The 21501-nt window shown below is 38.2% G+C and overlaps 1 protein-coding gene across 2 annotated transcripts in view; it reads right to left on the reverse strand.

The window, feature by feature from the left end:
* The window catches only part of rps6ka3b (ribosomal protein S6 kinase, polypeptide 3b), a 44754-nt gene that overhangs the window by 7203 nt on the left and 16050 nt on the right, over positions 1-21501 (reverse strand). Inside the window, exons 3-17 of one of the 2 annotated variants that reach the window (XM_026361706.1) lie at positions 8912-9028; positions 8357-8438; positions 7292-7372; positions 7047-7126; positions 6574-6680; positions 6445-6482; positions 6115-6257; positions 5329-5399; positions 4705-4793; positions 3522-3586; positions 3312-3414; positions 3043-3152; positions 1400-1525; positions 1236-1325; positions 54-212 (exon numbers count right to left, since the gene is read on the reverse strand). In XM_026361706.1, coding sequence (XP_026217491.1) covers positions 54-212; positions 1236-1325; positions 1400-1525; positions 3043-3152; positions 3312-3414; positions 3522-3586; positions 4705-4793; positions 5329-5399; positions 6115-6257; positions 6445-6482; positions 6574-6680; positions 7047-7126; positions 7292-7372; positions 8357-8438; positions 8912-9028 — 1461 coding nt within the window. The remainder of the gene's footprint in view (positions 1-53; positions 213-1235; positions 1326-1399; positions 1526-3042; positions 3153-3311; positions 3415-3521; positions 3587-4704; positions 4794-5328; positions 5400-6114; positions 6258-6444; positions 6483-6573; positions 6681-7046; positions 7127-7291; positions 7373-8356; positions 8439-8911; positions 9029-21501) is intronic. The other variant, XM_026361707.1, reaches the window with a different exon arrangement.

Raw genomic sequence — 21501 nt, forward strand, 5'->3', positions numbered from 1 at the left:
CATAGATGGTCACCTGTGTGAACAAATCTGAGTTGACACTCAGAGAAACATACCCCCTGCACGTGCAGGTACTCCACAGTCTTGGTGATGGTGTACAGCACAGCGCTGGCTTCTCTCTCAGAGAAAAACTTCTGACGCAAGATTTTGTCCAGCAGCTCGCCTCCTTTCATCAGCTCCGTCACCAGGAACACCGACCGGCCGTCGTCATACACCTACAAGATGGAAAGGACCAGTCCACATTTCAGTCCCTCAACAGTACTATGAATTCATTTATTCAGACAGTTCAGATTTGAGCTAATTTAATCTTGTGTAAAAGCTTCAGGTCTGGAAAAACTGGTGATCACCCAGAGGAAAAGGTTTCTGCTCAAAGTTTGTGATTCTAAAATTCACTATGAGTAATAGGTGAGACAGGAGAAAGTCTGAAATGTTAGGAATGATACCAAGTCAGTAGTTTGATCCTCGGCTCATCCTGTCTTTAGTGTCATATTTGTTGATCTTAGTTCAGTGGTTAATTAAATGTTTGGTGTGATTATGCATCTAACTTATAGTTTTTAAAATTACAATTACAAACCAAATTACAATTAAAAGTAACCTAACAAATAGTCAAAAACTAGTCTACATCAAAAAGAGAAATTAACATCTAGGCTCCTACATCAACTCTTTAACTGCTTTTTTCTTTTTGTGCTGCTCATTAACTGACACTAAGAGCAGAAATGCTTTTCATCTAAGTATTTCTTGACAGTGGTGCTACTCTGACTGTTTACCTGCTTTTTGTGATAACTGATTACCTAACCTTTTTATTTATATCTTTGGACATTTATGTCATGACTTTTAATGACTGACCTTTTATTTAACCAGTTAAGAGAGAAAATGACAACATTAATTAAATATTAAAAAAATTTAATTTAAGAGAGAAGTAAACTAAAACTAGAAAAAATATTTTAACAGAGCTGAATCAATACGTTCTTTGTAAAACAAGGAACAGTTTTTTGTTACTGGAAAGTGAATGAAGGAAAAGTGAAACTTAAGAGAAACCATTAGTACCAAACTGGAATTTTTGTGTCTGTCCAGCAGCTACACAGACAAATTCAATTGTTGACCTTTTGGTCCCCACATTGAGTCATACTGCTGAGACAAATGGAAACTTTAAAAATAATTACACTATTGTTGACCAGCAAAACTTACAAGCTGTTCTAATGTTTCCTTAAAGCTAAATTTTCTTCAGAGTGACTCACATCCTTGAGAGTGATGATGTTTGGGTGTTGTCCGTATCTCAGCAGGATCTCCACCTCCTCTGTTGGGTCTCTCTTGGCCTTGTTTATGATCTGTAACATGGACAAACAGTGTTGAAAAGCTGGACATAGACGTCATGCTACAGGCCCTTTGAATGGATGTTTACCTTGACTGCATACTCCATGCCTGTTCCTTTGTGTATGCAGCGTTTACAGATGGAGTAGGAGCCAACACCGATGTCTTCTTTGATCTCGTAGGCGTCTGAGAACTGGGATGTGCTTCTGTGCAGCTGCTAGACGCAGAGACACAAACATAAACAAATGCATGTATTACTACTAATGCCCGGGGTATTATAGTGGTTAAACGACAAGCTTACATGTATTAATTTGTACATTAATGTACAGTAATATTTTCATGTAAATATTAATAGTGATCCACACATTTTTGTGATGCAAATGTGATATTGCTATCTATATCATAACTGTCAGTGTAAATAGACCTTAACTTTCATTTTAAATCATAATTTATATTTTTTTGTGACTCAAGCTAGCTGAAGCATGAGAGCAGAAATCAGTCCACCATTAAAGAGCATTAAATACTGACACTGTGTCAAAACTGTCCATCCACGGTCAAAACCTGTGGCAGCTCATAGATACATTTCACATCAGTGTGAGATGCACAGGTTTTAACCTTCTCTGACTAGTTAGAATCACAAGTTTCGCTTAAAACCTCAGAAAGCAAACATCTCCTCACCACTGCCAGTGCTGTTTTGTGTGCTGAGAGGAGGCTTTGATAGCAATTTTAAGTTTTGTGTATTTCATTATTTATCATTTTACCCTGTTCCTGTGTTACATTTGTAGAGCAAACACCAACACACATTCTTTGAATGCCTGCAGCCTTAGCAAATAAAACTGATTCTGAAATTTTGAAATGAGTGACTTAGGAACAGACAGAATCGTGGCCCAATACGGAAACATTTCTATGTGTTTCAATACTATATATGTACTGTAACCATTAATGAACCTAAACTTAATCAAAACCTGAAAACAGAGAACATTTTCTACTGATACAGAGTGAAGGAGCATCATTATTCAGTTATGGTGTTGGTTCCAATGGAAATAATTTGTGTTAAAATCTAAATGGAAGCATTTTGACCTTTAATTTCATACATTTTCTGAGTTCTGTATGTATATGTCCAGGTCTTGTTAGCGTAGTGTGTGTCCTTTCTGTCTCTGAGCAATAACACTGTAAAATGTGGTTTGGTGGATCTGTTAATATTACATATTATTATATTATAAACAACAAATGCCATGGCAACAAGTCCATATGTTTGATATTATTCACATATTTAGCCTTTTTAGTAGAAAGTGGAGATTTAAAATTGTGCATACCTGATATTATTCTCTCTGTTTATAAAAGTTATTCCTGAAGTTTTGTGTAAATGTGCTTGCACATTTTTATGGTTGCAGAAAGAAAAAGAAAGCTGTAACTAAATGTTGGCTTCAGAGAAACCCTCCCACTACGGACCTTTTTATAGGCACTGTCAGCTACAGTATCTACGCTGCACCGAAAAGATGACTTAGACTCTCTGTCAACAGTAAGACAAGAGTCAAAAATACTCTATGAATTAGTGTGAGTAGAATTAAAGTAAGTTCTGTATTTTTTAATTCTACCAAACATTCAACCCCTGTGCATCAATCTGAAGTTTTACCTTCGTGTTTTTGTCCTACACTTCTGTAAATTCAATGTAAAATATAATTATTATTTTACTTGTAAAACCTGTTATTTACACTAAAAGAGTGTTTGTACCTGAACAATCGTGTTCTGTAGCGGTTGTGTTTCCTCCTCTGTTATGGCCACAAAACTGAATCCTCTGAACAACTGATGTGCATTGGCACTTGGAGGGACCCCCGGAGAGTCTGAGACACACACACACACACACACACACACACACACACACACACACACACAGAAACAGCTGTTAAACTTTGGCACTCAATGAAATCAGATGTTACTCGGAATGTATCGGTGTGTGAAGACATAGAGGAGGAAAGGTGAGGTAGAGTGACAGCCTGTACCTCTGGGTGTTTTAGCTGTGAACTCTGGATCAAAATAGAAAGTGTCGTCAGGTCGTCCTGCAGCCGGTTTAAATGGAGGATGGATCTCTCTGCGGTATAGTTTCTACAGAGGAAGAGGAAAAATGTTAGAACAACCTGAAGGGGACATGCTCATGGAGGAAATTTTTATTTCTGAGTTTGTTTCTGTATCTCTGGCTGTAAGACACTGACATTCCAGTCGATGGTGCTGAAGAACGGGTGCCTCTTGATCTCCTCCACCCCGTCTGGTCCAGCTCCTACAAATAAATAACAACGTTAGCTTGGTCCAGTACAATACAGAACAGACCAGTAGGGGGCAGAAGAAACTGTGTCAGCTCCACTTAAAGACTCATTTACATCAACTGTGACTGGATAGAGCAAGAACATACCACATATAATCAGATTTTTGGTACATTAAAACCAGAAATGGACAGTTTTCAATTATCTAAAACCCTGCACCAAATATATCCACATGTACAAAAAGGGCTGAAATGAACACTTTAAAGCCATCAGACCACAGCTGTAGCCTTTACTTCCACTAGAATTTGAGCATCTTAAGTTAAGTGAGAGTGTATGGACATTTTTCAGTTAACTTTTAAGGAAAAAAAAATGCATCAACAACTTTACACACTCACAACTCTCAGACTTTAATGTCTGTCAGCAACACACGTAGAATATTATATAGCATATACACACTGTTAAGTACACCTAGAAAAAGGTAACAGAGTGATAATGTGCAGCTTTTGATGAACACTGATTTTTCCTACTCACCCCCAGCAGTTTGCAATGATTGTTTAGAATTTCCAATTACAATACAGAATTTTTAAAGTCCTTTTTAAATGCAGTCCTATAATTTTTTTTTATCTCAATGCCTGTAGTCTCCATCAAATCACTGGCACTTTTAGGATCCATTTTTAATTCTTTTCAGAACAAGGTTTCTGTGGAAGTTGCCACCAGCATGTGGAGACCAAATAAACAAAGTCATGAATCACACTCACTTAGAAAACATTAGTTTTTTTGTGATGGTCCAATGTAGTAATTCTATACTGTCTGGAAGACATTATTAAGCAGATACATTGGAATTACAGTTACTTGTCGTCTCTATTGGTTTATGTGCTTAATTACTGACCTAATAACATGTTTCCTGCCTAGATTTCTTAATTTTCTTTAGTTGTAATTATGCTTATTTTTCTTATTTTTGTTATTGTTTGGCTCATTTGTTCTCATTCAGGATGGACTACTGTACAACTTGGATCTTGTTCAGAGCTTAAGTAGCATTTAGAGAAATATTCTGTCATAAGTAAATCATTAGGTACTGGAGGCTCCACTGTGAAAGCATTTTTTTCACACTGTAAAATATTCTTCTAAGTTTTACCTAATCTGTTGGCTGGGTTACGTTTGAAAAGGTTCCTGAGGAGACTTTGAGCTTCTGAACTCAAAAACTGTGGCATTCCCAACTTGGCTCTGTGAAAACAAAGGCAGAGATTTTTTATTATAGCAACAGAATTACTGCAGTGAACTGCAGCTTTAATCAAATGTCCATATTGTATATCCAAAATGAAAGTATCTGAAAGACTAGACGATATGTCACACAACAGGAAACACTCAGCATTTTGCAAATAGTCTGCTCAGCATTTTGCTATGAACACACATCAGGGTGAACAATAGACAACAGAGGAAACAGGAGGGGTTAATATTTCCTGTGATTTGTTTTGTTTATTTTCTCTGACAGACTCCAACATGATTAGACTGTCTTTCTTCTCCTCCGTCTCTTCCCTCACCGTTTTAACTGGCTATCAGCACACTTGAGACCATTTCTCTTATCTCTCCTCCTCTTCCTTCTGAGTGCTGCACTTTATCTCCTCTTATTTAAATTCTTCACTTTCACTCACTCAGTCTATCTTGTTCTTACTCTCTTCTCGGATGTACAGTAAGTTGTAATTAAAGCTGTTGGTTGGTGACTGGATAGGACTTTACGGGACAGTATAAAGTGTCTTACTTGAGGATCATGGTCATTGTGTCTTTCCGGTCTTTGCCTTGAAACGGCAGCGTTCCTGTCAGCATCTCGAACTGAAAGAAAATGAGTGCAACACATCAGCAATTAGCAAAATCATCTACTGCAGAAACCTACTCCATAGAAATATGAAATCTGCACAAAGTGACATGTATGGAAGATTTAACATGCACATCAGAATTTCGTCTCTCACAAAGAAATTAAACAGACATAAAAAAAAACACAAAATCAGCATTATTACACAGAAAATAATACAAAGGTGAACAAAAAACTATTAAAAACATTCCGATATTATCACAAAGATACCCCAAAATGACCAAAAAGAGATAACAGGCAACAGAGATGCAAAATAACCACACATAAACAAAACTAATAAACATAGATGCTTGGACAATGCTTCAATCTGGGGCACTGGCTCCTATGTATGTGGTTGGGTTGGGCTTGTAAATGTCTGTGCCCAGGGGCTTACTGTCTCATAGTTCATCCATGTTTGCATAACAGATATATTAACAACTAGCAAATGTAATTTGAAGCCTGCACTGAGCCACATTCAGTGAATCACTAAAGAGCTGCCAGTTCTTTATATGAAAAATGGAGGAATTCAAAAAATGTTTTTGTGAATTTGATAACTGATAATGATGAAAACAGACAGAAACATGCTGTTATAATGTCAACTATAGGTACTTGGCCTTTGTTTACCTTTTAGTCTTTATGCATGTACATATATCTATGATGGGATTAGTTTGATGCTAATAAGCAGTATCCTCTCACCATGAGCACACCGTACGACCACCAGTCGGCGCTGTGTGTGTGTCCTCGCCTGTTCACCACCTCGGGAGCCATGTACTCCACCGTCCCACAGAAGGAGTAGGCTTTGTTCTCATGGTCTATTGACTCCTTACTCAGGCCAAAGTCTGAAAACAAACACAAGTCAGTGAGAAAAGTGGTAAAATAATTAGTTTACATGTGGCTGAGAGGTGAAAGGTGGCTCTAAAAGCAGGTGTAAACACACAAAGATTTGTTCTCTTACACACAGACACATACACAGGTACACACTGACAGAGGGACACAAGTACACAAAAGATGTGTCATATTACGCACCGGTCAGCTTGATGTGTCCTTCCTCATCAAGTAGGATGCTGAAATAACAGAAATGCTTTTTATTTTCTGAGAAACAAAAAGTCTGCAGGCAAAACATTCATAAATGAGCGTGACTCTGTGTGCACCTACTTCTCAGGCTTGAGGTCTCTGTAAATGATGCCGAGACTGTGAAGGTGATCAAGTGCCAGAGCGAGTTCTGCCAGGTAAAACTTCACATCCTCCTCTGTAAACATCACCTACGACACACAGTGGTATTAATTGTTGTTTGATGTATATTCGCCAATGCAGCAGTAAATAAATAGTAGAGTGGACAGATGATGGGTCCTGTGCTAGTGTTTATGTGTTTGGACTGTGCTAAAATAAAATTATCCACAAAACACATGCATGTGAATGTGGGAACACACCACCGACCATTCCTCACCTTTGATAATATGTACTAAATATACTGCACCTCACTTCGTGTGTGTGTGTGTACTATGAGAAGGCCAAATGTTCCATCAGACAATAAATCCCTTATTAACATAATGCAGTTCCTTTATTTGCTATATGTGGATTTCCTTTCTCTGTTGTCATCTGAAAGACTTTTTTATCTTTTGTGTTACCTCCTTAGAGAGGCGAGTGAAGAGATCTCCTCCTCTGAGAAAATCCAGGATCAAGTAGAGTTTCCCCTCCGTCTGAAACGCTGCAGGAAGGAAGGAAAAGTAAGTCAAGATCTGAGAACCTCTATATTTGTGATCATTTCCACTGCCAGGTTGGTTTCCTGGTAAACTAGGAATAATAATGGAGCTCTGATTGGCTAGTGTATTGTTAGTGACTCATCACAGAGGTCTGTTATTGTCTGACTCACCATAATGCAGTTTGACGATAAAGGGATGGTTGACCTCCACCAGAATGTCTCTCTCCATCTTTGTCCTGACCCGGTCACGCACTGGAAACACACACAGAGTGGAAAACACATGACACGCCAGATAACGTTCTTACTGAAAAGCCCAAATAAAACAGATTGGCTTCTTCGGCTTTTATTTTGGCTCCCTGATGGCAGCAGATGAGTAACTGAATCACCAAAAGAGAGGAAGAAAATAAGCATAGGAAAACAGAAGAATGGATAAAGAAAGGAAAAAAACACATGCAATCAAGTAGGAAGCCAGAAAAGAGAGAATAAAGCTGTAGATACACTTAAAATAAATGTGCATGCTGTAGTTTTTCCTTCAGCGGTTGGTGTATGAATTCATTTCAACATAACTTTATGATTAATTTTTTCCTTCTCTCTCTCTACACCTCTTTAGCGCCGGTGTTAACGTCATACATTGATCAGACTTCTAATTCAGACTTTTTTTTTTTTAATTATGGCTTGATTAAGAAGATGTTAAGGCATACTTAAGGTTAGATTCATAGAAAAGCAGGACACTAAGCAGTAAAGGGCTCTTCAGGTGACAAAAAGATAAATCTACTGCATATGCAAAAAGTGATAAACTGGAAATCAGTTGTGAGACAGTTGACCGGTCCATGTTTAGTCACATCTGTATCTGTAGGTTTCTGGCTGCTGTGGTTAACTTGGGTCAGAGCCCCCTAGAACTGAGCACATTCGAGTGTCTCTGCTCCTTCAGTATCACAGAGCTGCTAAGTTTCACACTTTTAGCTTGAAATGCCCTCTCTGTCAGACTCTGTCCCACACTCACAGAATTAAGAGAGACAAATCCATTTCCAGCCTCACCCCCCTCTTTCTAAACAGTACACTGTTTTCTCTTATTCTTCTTGTTTTGCTGATGTTTTTTTTAAATAAAACTGCAATATTTGCAATTGTGCTACTTCCAAAATTCACTGTGCATTAAGTTTTCAGGCAAAGCGTCACATTTTTCACAAGTAAGATTTTCATTTTGCAGAAATTGACCATATCTCTCTCTGTCAATACCTTTCAGTGTGGCTTTCTTCAGGACCTTCATGGCGTATAGCTGACCTGCATCTGTTCCTGTGACCTTTCTGACCAGAAACACCTAAAGACACAGAAACAAACATTGTGAAAAATGAAGTCACTTCCCAGTGCATTTATTGTATTTAATGTGCGTTTGTGTAATGTACTGTGTAATTTACTCAGTGGTTGAAGTGTTAGCGGGTATCAGAGTGTGACAGAATATATAACACTGAATGTGTACTGTTTACTGTTTGTGGCTTTGTTTGAGTTAGCCTCATTATCTGGGTCATACTTATGTAGATTAATATAAACAAACACACACACACACACACACAGAGCCCAAGCAAGAGGCTAATTGTTCATTCATAAAGATGATGATACTGAGCGGGTGTGTGAAGGGCCCTCATCCTGCCATCTCCATGACAACGGGCTCTCAAACACTGGCACTAGGGAAACATAACTGGTAACTGAGTGGAAGTGAAACTCACACTTAGTCAGGCATTTAAGTCCCACTCAAACACACAAGCACCGACAGATAGATATATAAACACACACCTTGCCAAAGGAGCCTTGTCCTAGGACTTTGCGAAGCTCGAACTGTCGTGGATCGGCCTTTTCGGATCCCTCTTTCACATGGTGAGTGATGCTGATCTCCTTGATTGGCACATCATCCTGAAAAACACACGAAAGGGAGATTTGTCTTGTAGTGAGGTAAAACAGGTACAAATTCAGAACACACACAACTTAAAGATACATAAAAAATTATATTAACATACAGTAAAACGTGTCGCTGAAAATGAAAGCTGGCTGCAATAAACAATTTCACAAAGGGTGGCATTTAAATTTCAGCTTCTCTGCTTTTTACTTTAATTGCTTTGGTGTTAGCAGAAAATTATTAGCATAAAGATATTTACATTTATCAGACGCTTTTATCAAAGCAACTTACAAGGCACAGGGAAAGCATAAGGAGGTCTCGCCTAAGGCAAAACCCCAGTCTCTGGTATGGAGGGCAGGGATCCTACCACTATACTCTCCAGTCGCTCTACACTATCATCTGCTCTCAACAGATTCAGCACAGGAAGCAGCAGTGAAAACATAAAGAACCCATCCACTGTTGTATGTTAAAGCTAAACGTGATTCTGACGTCATGATTATTCTGCTGATCTAACAGCTTCCTCTCTCCCATTCAGACAAAAGAGCATAGATGTGATGAATGTCACAATCCCGGTGTTCCACTTTGACCCAGAGGTAGCGGATAGGGTTGAGCTCACCAAACTGGGAAACCACCATGACGAGCTATGGTACAGTTTAGTAAAATGCTGTTTATACAAACCACTAATAACAACCTCATACCGTTACATATGATAAAAGACGTCAAACTCATAGGGGACTTTTTCTGCCGATTGTTTTATACATTAAGTAAATTGCAAAGTAAGTTAGTAGAATTTGCTGACATTTGACAATTTTTTTTATAAATACCAAGTTTGTTTTAAACAAATCTGTTTGTTATTAGAATCCATCCCAGATCATGTCCTATAGCAGTTGTTTCAGAAATTGTCCACATACAATTTGCATTATTCATGATCCACCTGCTAAAATATCACCTAATGAATAATGCAAATACTCTTACGAAGCATCTTCACATCGCGTAATGGCTGGAGACGTAAAGAGAATAAGACAATAAGTAATAGTAGCAAGAAACAGTCATTGAATTATTTGCAATTTCCAGGTCACAGTCACAGTCTTTCATGTTTTTATTGAACACACAATTAAACATAAACAGTGACAGTGGAAAAAGTATGTGAAACACAGGGTTGTTAATGTTACTTAATGCCATCTGGAGCCAGGTGTCAGTAAACCCAGAGAGAAATCTATAACATGAGAACAGAGGTGTGGTTTACAGCTACCTTTATATTTATAAAATATTCTATAGTAGTTCACTAATTTTTTCTTGCTACTGAGTATCAGTATCTGTGATGCTGATCTTTAATGTGAAGGGGAAGAACATGAGGACACTTAAAAAAAATACAGTCTTAGCTTTAGCACAGATATAGTCTTTTAGCTCAGCAGGTGGTTGTTAAAATACCTTTAAAACTCTTGAGGCGGGAACGTAAAAATTTCAAATAAGCGGGGGAAGATTTAATAATTTTACAGTAGAGCAGGGCCCTCACCATCACCCTACCACATCCCAAAGATCATCTTCATTGTTTTCTGTAATACAAGCCCTCTAAGTAGTAGTTTGAATGCAGGATCTGAATACATTTAACACTGATTACAGATAAGTTAAGGCATATTTTTAAAGGAACTGTGGGAAACGTAGTACATAAACCAGCAGTGTGTGTTGTTATCAGTGTGAGAATATCTGAAGGTGGATTTCTTTTCCCTTCTTCATATCTCAGTGAATCACACAAGCTACACAGGGCTTCTGAATGTTCGTCATCTGCACAGTGGGAAATGACAACACACACTCTCAAATGGGACACACACACACACATGCTCAGAAGGACAGACACAAAGTTGTCATGGAGCCACCCCCGATACCTGCTTCCCGCTGTAGCTGAATGACTAATGGTACCACACTGTGTGTGCTCAGTGACACCATCCCTCCTTCACTCTTCAACTCTTTCTAAAGCTCCTCAGCTCACTCTTTCTTTGTTTACTGGGGATACTGATGCAATAAACCAAACACGAAACAGGTAAATGCATCTAATGTGCTTTTCCACCTGACATCCTCCCCTCTGCTTTCTCATCGTCTATGCTCTTTCTGTCCGACCACTCCTACTTCACACTTCTACTGCTTCCGTCTCCTCCTCCCGTCATCATACCTGCAGTTCCCAGGTGTTATCTGGCAGATGTCCCAGTGAATAATGGGTCGTGTAGTCCCGACTGCGGCTGAGGGTGTGTGGCGCTAACATGCTCCTGTGCATCGACTGCGAGGCGACAGGATGGAGCCGGCTTCTGCTCGTCCCTGACACTTCCTTCTCTCACTCTCTCTTCCTCTGCATCTACCTCACTCTCCCTCAGAGAAATCCTCATCGCCCTCCCTCTGTCCCTCCTTTCCTTCCTTGTTCCCTCCTACTTTCTCGCCTTTTCTATCTTTATTTTAACCGTTCTCACCTCTTGTCTCCGGTTTGCACCTCTGCTTGCCTCTCTCTCTTTCTTCTCTATTCTTCTTCTTTTCTCTCTCTCTCATGGGAAATTGTTATATCTATGTGAATGTAAGCTGGTGAAGTCACATAAGCAATTATGGCAGAAGTATTCATACTTTAATTAAAAAACTAAAAATAACTCACAATACAGTACAAGTAAAAGTCATTACATTAAAATTCTTGCTTTATTATTAGAGAACATATACAATTAGGTTACTGAGGCACCACAGTAATTAATTAATTACTAATAATAAACATTGCTTGCTTCTTTATGAAATTTTAAAGGTTTGTAGCTTGTACTTGATGGTAAGGAGATAAGACAGAGGTACCCAGCTGACATCAATGTGCGGTCAGATTCACACACCCATACACATACATGCATAGGACAGGAGGGGCTGTCCAACCCAGCAATACCAAACTTAATTCAGATTTCTGCCAATTTTAAACTGTATGTTTTACTTCAACAAAAGGTTCAAGTGTTTGTGTTTCTCTAAAAAGGTACTGTTGCAAGGATCTGTTATTATTCTGGTTAGTACTTTTGATTAATTTATTTATTCATTTCACAAAACTGTATCTGATTAAAAAAAACTACAAAATATCAAGGTTAATATATTAGAAAAACTGAATATTTCTGTCGCAGGGAAATAAAGTCTGACATCAGTTATTATATCAACAGATCTTCAGACCTACTTTCAGTCAAACAAATTCAAACAAATATGCAATTTAAACTGCATGTAATCAAGTACAGAGCAATGCAGTGTATGTAAATGAGCTTCCCTATCCAGACAGCAAATTACAGACAAGGCCTCTGCTGAGAGCCACTAACAGCTGCTAAATGAACAAAACCTGAGTTCGGACACTGCTGGCTCCTTGCAAAAATAGACAGTATGATGTATGAAAATGCTGCAGAGTTTGGGAATGTTGACATTTTAAATATGTACTGGTCGTGAGAGAGATTGTGTGTGTGAGTCAGAACGCAGATGGAGGATCAGAGCTGAAGCGACAGGATGTTCATGTAGCACCTCCTAATCACAAGATTAAATCTGAAAACCCTGCACCTGTGTTCTGAACACACACATGCACACATAGACAAATGGATGCTAAATAACACATACAGATACACACCTGCATACGCCCCCCTCCAAACATACACTGGCTACCTGCATCTCTAACCTGTTATTATTCTTGTTTCTCTCCATCTGAATTTTGCAAAATGGAACAGCAGAGACAGAAACAGACAGACAAACAACCTCCAACTTCTGCTGACTGTTAGTACATTTGAGTGTTTCACACACTTGTAAAAGGAAGTAAGCACAATGTCCACAATACAAAGAGCAAAAAGACAGCTATGCACAGTGTGAAACCACCACTAGTCACTAAGAATGGGGTCCAATAGTACTGTATCAACTATGACCAGGTTCCAAGTCCCTGGATTGAACTCAAAGTTTTTATTTCGTTCAAGTAGTCACTAAAAACACTGAGCAGTTTTTATTTTGGTCAGAGCAGTACCAAACAAATTTTAATTTTTAATTTATATTTAATTTAAGAATCTTATCACTGTCCTCACTGGACTGTGCTGCACAAATAAAAATAACAGTGAAAATAATATTAATTCTAATTTATCATTCAGTGATATCAGATCAGATTAACTCTTTATTGCATTGCTACCCACCTTAAAAACAGCAACCTTAAGTTGTGCACACACACACACGTCTACATGTTTTATTTGAACATTACGGTTTATGATGGGTGAACTGTCACTTTTATTCATTTTAATAAAGTGTGCGAAAAAGTGAAAGGGTCTAAAGATTTTATAAAGCAGTTCTATTAACTGAATAAACAAAGATGACACGAGCCTTCATAAACAGAGGGTTCAGCAGGTTCCCGCTAAGCAGTCGCTAACACAGCTGGAGAGGAGACAGCGCTGCAGCCCTGCTACACTTCACATCATCTGTCCACCATCAGATCTAATTAAGACGCCTCATGAGCAGAATGAATCAGTATGATATTGTTATACTGTTCTGCACACAGAGGCAACAGAGCTCCCCAAAGGACACATTAAAGCAATTGTATTAAATTAACATAAACTCTGCACACATTTTTAACCTCTGGTCACAGAGTGAGTGTCTGGCTTTAGGCAGATTTTCTTATTACACACAATGACGAAGTAAATGTGTAGCACTCACTGCTACAGCTGCTGCTGAACACAGCCATGTAACAGGACTCGGTCACAGAAGGTATATTCTGCCATATTTAGGTTTAAGTCTAAGACTGTTGTAGTGAAAGTATAGACAGACTTTGTGAGTTAATTCTCATCAACACGACAATAAGGCAACAACTGTTCTGCATGAAAGATAAGAAACTTGTTTACAGTCTACGGAAGGAGCATGACACAAAAACTGGATATAACAGAAAAGGAAAAGGAGGGAGGGGTGATTATTAAGTGACAGATTTGTGATGACAAATGATTTCTGCAGCTGGGTGAATTACCAACACACAGAGCTGATTACCCTCTTTACAATCTAAACAGATAATAAAACTGTGTCTGCCAGAGCACTCAAAGTAGGCAGTAAACAACTGATTCTTGAGCTTTGTGAGTTGGAATTATGTTAGGAAAGTTTATACTAAATGATATCTAGGTAAAGTTTTTTATTAACAAGTGAAGCACTGGGCTGTTTGCCCTGTGTTACTGTATAGAAAAAGGTTAAAACGTGTAACCAACAAAGACAGACAGGTTAAACTGTTGAGGCTAGAAAGCATCAGAAAAATGCTAATCCCAATTTACCCAAACCAAGGCAATGACTAACAGTAAAAAGTGTACAAAAAAACTGACTTTGCATTAAAAAAGAAGAACAAAGTTAATATTAATATTATTTCAGAATGGATGAATGAATCAAGTAGTTGTACAAACACAAATCAATGTCTATTTTCTCACTACAAGTAGGGAAAATATTTAATAATTAGTAAATATAATAATCTAAAGATCAGAATGTGCTGATCTGTCTGAGCAACAGTGTCAGATGAACTTGGAACAAAGGTTGTCAAAGCTGATGTTAGGACACGTCAGTGGTAACATGACCCCCCTGACTGCCCCCACACACAAACCAAACAAAAACATAAAAACTGTAACCATTTCCATTTAATTAAAACTACTCAGCAAGACATCACACAGGTATTAGTTTAACACAATCTCTCATTAAAACTCATTTACATAGGTTTTTGATCATTTTAGTGTCATTTCATAAACACTAGTTGTTGTTTTTTTTACTAACTTAAATGAACAAACTTCTGGGACTTTACTCATCTAAATAAAACTTTCCCAGCATGCATTAGTTGAGAATAAGGACTCTACAAAGGTCTTGTTTCTTGTAGTTTGAAAAAAAAAACAACAACAACTTTTTAATGTATGTGCACATAAGTCCATAAAAGCAATTGTTAGCCACCAAGATTTAATTTAGGCTCTGATATAAAATCTCTGGGGGCAGCCTCACATGTTATCTCTTACATGTTTATTCAAGCAGACCATTTGGTTCCACTCTTAATTCCATGTAATTCTCTTCATCAAACTTAGAACAACAAACAACAACAAAGTTAAAACAAAACGATTTTGCAGGCTAATCTGTCATGTTTTTTAAACTTGGAGGCCAAAAAGATGCACAAAAACAAACCAGTGAAGACGTTTTTGTGAACGCAAACACTCAGGACTACTCACAGCCAAACTGGGGTGTGCTGGTCCACAGCAGTCTAAAACTGTCCCCCCTGTTTTTCTATATAACACGTCTGTTTGCTCCCTTTGCCCACTGCTGAAGGTCTGGGTTGGTTGCTGGCAGCTGGTGTCCGACCCAGCGTGCAGCAGAAGGCATCTGAGCGACTTCAGCCGACTCCGCAACGCTCTGACGATTGCGGCAACAGCGCAGACACATGCCTGCTTGGCCTCTGAGGCGCAGTGTGTCATCATGAAGCACCAACAGAGAAGACTGGAGTCTGGAGCAGCACTGTGGCTGCGAATGATTTGGACTGGGACAAGAGAACAAGTGTGTATGTGTGAGTCAGAGTGAGGGGATACCCAGAGGAAGGGGAGGGAAGAGAGGAGGACAGAGCCAAATTGGGATGGGAAGTGGGATCTTCCCCCAGTCCTCCACTGACACGCAGCTGTAACCTTCCACCCAGTGTTTCCATCAGGTGTCCTGGAGATCCCCATTTACTCCACAGTCACATAACTCACTGACCAATGACTAAATACCACGAGGGAAAGAATTCCCACTCCTATTTCATAGATGTTAAATGTTGTCAGAACAACATTTAAAAATAACAAAATAACAACGAATCTGAGACCCAACCAATCACCTCAATGTGTGACCATGAATTAACTTAATTATAAGACTTATTTATTAATACCCTTCTATTATCTTTTCTACAAGCCCACCAGCATGTTGTTAACATGAAACTGTTCATTCCCCTAGCTCCCCTTAGGTTCATTCCCTTAAATATTATTAAGGTCACCACAGAGTCTTGTATAAATTTTCTTCATTTTAATTTAGTCATTTAGTGTAATTTTTACACTACCACTTTTATGAGCTTTAGAAAATTATACTTGGGACCAATAGTTATTTCATGTTTAATTTATAATATTTCATAAAAACAAAACTAATTATTAGAAAAATCAAGAAAACAACGAAAAGTGCAGTCCAGATTTTCCATCTCAAAATATAAATAGCAGTACTGCTTCAGTACTGTCATATATTAATTCTCTGTCAATTTACTAAACAACTTAAATCTTTCATGAACAGATTCATAATATAGATTATAATCTCTAACAGACGCATTTAAATATTCATCACATAAGACAAAAGAACACATGAAATATTCACATTTGAGTAGTTTTGATTGACTAATACATTAAAGTAACGAACAGATGCAGCTCAAATAATAATCTGTATGATAAAATGTGTTAATTTTGTAGGATCTTCCTGTTTTTTCTATGGCTGCAACAACCAGACACACACAGATATAAAAACAGTGACAAACACTATCTGACGAATAGGCGACAAGCGGTGACGTGCACACACACACAAACATATCAAATCTTCCCAAAACCCACTGTGACAGCCCAGCACAGACACAATGTGGAACAATATAGGGTCCACCCGAAATCCTCCACCTGTCAAACCTACCCTGCAACCCCTTACTCAAGTACAAACACAATGTACACAATGCCGGTGTACACTCTAGACAGGATGGGTGACATTTCTTGGATTACCTCCACCTGTTGTCGCCTTCCCTGACCGTGCCCTGGTTTCCAAACACAACACACAAACACACACACACACACACACACACACGCCAGTAAGGCAAAAACCCAGTGGACTGGGTCACTTACAAAGAGCACCAGCATGTTTAAACTTACAAATACTTTTATTCTACCACTAACTTAAAACGTCAACATTAAAAGGTGTAGAGATAGACACACAAGCTTTAGTGTCTTTTATCTCCTAGTTTTTAGTTTGAGTTGTATTTACACTTTTACCTGAGAAGGAGTTGCTCTGTAACTGTATCACAGCGCTCAGCTTGAAAAGGTGGACTAAGTAGTGAATGAGAAAGCATGTGTGTGAGACAGAGAGAGGAAATGAGTGAAAAGTGATGCCACATTTCCAGCGTCACTTGCATATCCCTTATTAACTCTGCTAATAAAAATAGATGCAAGTGGGATATTGGTAATAATACAGCCAGACTGTTGTTGTGTATTCTTATCTCCTGTGTGAGCGTGACACCGAAACTGCAGGTAGCTTAAAAATCCTATTGGTAATTCCTTTTTTATAATCTGTATAATAACAATATCCTAATGACACACCAACAGTTACAGAGTCGTGCTTTTATTGATGAGGTCATTAGAGAGATTTTTTTTACAGGCAAACAACAAGACTAAACTTGATGAGTGCATTGCTTTGTTATAATAAACGTTATTTTTTGGTTATTAAAAATATGATTTTCATTTAATGTAAGTTTGCTCATGTCAATTTTTAAGACCTTAAAATAAAACAACAATGTTAAAATATCCTATTGAACTGAAGCTGTTTCTACTCTCTCTCTCTCTCTCTCTCTCTCTGTGTGTGACCTGCATCAGTAAACGCATCCAATGTCAATGTGTTGTGTGTCTTTGTGCGTCTCTGTGTGTGTTTGTGTGAGCGGGATTCCTTTCCAGACAATCTGCGCCCGCTAAGCCTGTTACGCAATCTAATTAACAGGCCGGATGGACAACACACACACACACGCGCGCTTTGATTTGTCAGGTTAGAGGCATAAAGTGCGTTTCCGCTGGCCTTGCCTGAGGCTCAGATAACACCCACACACAAAGGCACACAGTCACCTGTCGAAGATTGTTGAGGGTTTTAAATCATATAACACTGCAAAATGTATTAAAACCTTCAATGTCAGAGTGAGCTCACAACAGCTGCACTGATTATTCAATTAATGGACTAATTGATCAACAGAACATTTGTAATTTTTATCAATTTTTTAAGCATGAATCCCAAAGATTTCCTTTGTAATATTAAGCTTTCCCTATTTTTATCAATGAGACTCTACATAGATAACAATAAGTCTTCTGACTTCTTCCCTAGCTTCATGATTACATGAGTCATGTAACTGGTTACAGTAACACCAACCAACAGTCACACCAGACTCAAACTCTGATCTGCCTTTGGAGGACTAAACACTAGTGACGGTGCAATGTACACCACAGCTGCTAGATGTTGTCAATGCTGATACTTATTAGTCATTTTCGTACAAATTACCTTAAAGTAAAGTTGTATTTTACACCAGAATAGCGCCCAGTCAATATAACAGCAGTACAAACTGCATCGTCCCAAACATATCTAAGTGAATCAACATCGTCTTAAAATAACTTTTCAGGAATCACTTGACATGTGGGACTGGTTGATAACTAATAACTGATAACTGACTTTCTATTCTCTCTTTATCTTATTTCACTGTAGATGTATTTGTTTAATGCTCAATTAGGGACAAGATTAGCAACATCATAATCCATTGTTTCACTGTTGAAAGGGTAGAAATGCAACAAAAAATAAACCACACAGAAACATATGTCCCACATCATGAGGCTACTGATGTCAATAATTTAATATTACTTACTACATATTTTATGTACTTAATGCAGGTGATGCAGATGAAATCGTGTTTTACAGATGATATATTACATTTTCTGGAAACTTTAATTTAGAAAATGTATGAAATAATTGATAGGAACATTTGTCTGTTTTTCTGTTTGAATGGCAGCAGACATAAAAGAGAGAGAGAAAATAAAGATGAGGGAAAATGAAGATGTAGGAGTTTTAGTGATGAAAGAGAGAAGAGAATATGATTTGCAGCACAGGCCGAACTTTGTAGTACAGAGAGAGGGAGAGTGCATTAAGTATAGATGAGGAGGAGCAGAGGGAGGACATCATCAATAATTCAGAAACTAGCAAGACAAGATTCTCAATCACTGCTTTGTGCACACACACACACACACACACACACACACACACACACACACACACACACACACACACTCAGATACAGTCTCAGTAACATCAGATGAAGGTGTGTGTGTGTGTGTGTCCTTTCCTCTATGCTGCTGTTAACTGATCTACTAAAAAACTGCACAAAGCAAACCAGACTGACTGGACCCAGGAGATGGAGACAAAATATGTGTCATGAAGTAGGACGTCACATTACAGCAATGACAGACATGAAACCAGTTCTGACTAATTCATCAATGCAAAAAATAAAAACTGCGTTGGAAAACATGTGCTTTTAGCGAAAAGTACAAGACTGAGAGAATTACCTAAAACTCCCTTTGTGTATTTTCGTAATACATACTCAATCACAGAGCATAACATTCTTTTGTGTGTCTCTACCAGTAATCTGAAGATAAATTTCCCCAGTATTATATGAAACTGACTAACTGAAAAAAGAGAAAGCTGAAGCATAATCTAGCCTACACTATCCATGGCTGTGTATATGTCTCAGTTTTTGCTTTGGTTTTGTTGATTGATTTATAGGTGCGGGATTTATTAAATCCCCAACAAAGCATTTTTAAAACACAGAGGTCATTTGTGTTGTGAATACCTCACAACACAAATGACCTACACTCTGTACTATACCTAAATGCCTCAGACACAGATGACCTACACTCTGTACCACCCCTGAATACTTCAAACTACCAGCAATACAGTGTTACTTTCTTGATATAAAGCACAGACAAAGCAAGTGATACTGTAGTTCAATTCATGATAAGAAATCATATTGTGGTTTTGGCCTCAGTTTCAGAACCATTACACCCCGAATAAACACAATGTTTACATCGGGATTTAGGAATTTACAGATCTCTACAATTTAACATTCTACTGGTAAATTAATAATGATAATAATAATATTAATAAATGAGGGATTTGATGCACATTAGACTGACAATAAAAAGACTATTAACAAATGATGTAGGAGCATTGTTTGAATAAGAATTCACTTTCTGCACAGTCTATATTGTTTATGCAGGTGTAAATAAATCATAGAAAACTGATTGTCACTCGGCTATAGAAAGTACTAAATAGGAAGTGACAGAAAGTGATGTGGACAGAAAGAGAGACAGGTGAGGTGGGATAGGGCAAGAGTAGGGGGTAGCTCTAACTTTGTCACCATGCCAACCAGGTTACCATGGTAATCTGTGCATCACACACACACACACACACACACACACACACACACACACACACACACACACACACACACACACACACACACACACACACACACACAGATCACTGTGATCTGTTGGACAGTAGAGGGACTGTCTGTGCACTGTCCATCCACTCTCTCCCACTCCTTTCATCCTCTATCTAGCTCCACCTTTCTGTGTTCACTCCTTTTTACCCCATCCCTCTCTCTGCATCCTCCCTCCTCTCTCTCTCCTCATTAGAGGAAATCAAAGTGCTTCATCTGGTGCCAGTCGACTTTCTCTGATCAGGACGAGGATGCCTCTTAATTACCCAAAAATATGCAACATGTGAGTACGAGCCAATGCTGCACTACAGAGAAAATTCATGAATGGTTACACACTCTCTCTTCCTCCTTACTCAACATTTTAAATCATCCACCTGCCAAAGAAATCACATCACTTCCTCCTACACATATACAAAAATACTGGAATGAACACACTCTTCATCATATTAGAGCAAAAACAAAAGTAGTAGTCTCTGCACCCTTATGTTGCTGCTCTGTTGCCATGTAGTTTATTTAAAAAAGAGACAGAGAACACTTTTTTGAAAATTACAATTGGCTTTTCCACAGTCTCACAGATTTTGAGACAAGAAAAAAGTCTCTGTTCCTCTCACCCTCGAACCTGAAGACGGACACGTGTTACAAGCATCATCTGTGAAAGCTGATCCCAGTCTAATAAGGAACTAAAACATGCAGCATGTGACACTAAATGAGAACTGACATTATAGTAAAGTAAGTAGAGGATTACACTGTATTACTTTCAAACATGTTCTTTTCTCTGTGTGCCCAAACCTTTAACTGGTAATTCATATCCAAACAAACAATATTTTTGACCAAGCCCTCAAATTAAGGGTGACAGGGTGCCCTTAAAGCACATCTGGATTGTTTCATTGCAAATTCATCTGGCGGGTCTGTGTCACTGCTCAAATAGACCTAGCTGTATATCACCCCACACTAAATAACAGACACATGTTCTTTATATGAGATAGAACAACAGTATCCTGCAAAAAAATCAGACACTTAAATCAACATCTCTAACAACTTTTCGAGAAAAAAAAATCTAAATTGTGATCATTTTAAATTTCATAATCTTTATTTTGTTTCACTAAAACATGTGCAGTACCATTTACATAAAGACCAATGGCATTTTAGAACTGACTAACTTAAAATGACAATAAACCTTTGTACTTAAGACATTTAGGAAAAGAAACTGCAAAG

This window comes from Anabas testudineus, chromosome 2, assembly GCF_900324465.2.
Source record: "Anabas testudineus chromosome 2, fAnaTes1.2, whole genome shotgun sequence".
In the NCBI taxonomy this organism is placed as follows: domain Eukaryota; kingdom Metazoa; phylum Chordata; class Actinopteri; order Anabantiformes; family Anabantidae; genus Anabas; species Anabas testudineus.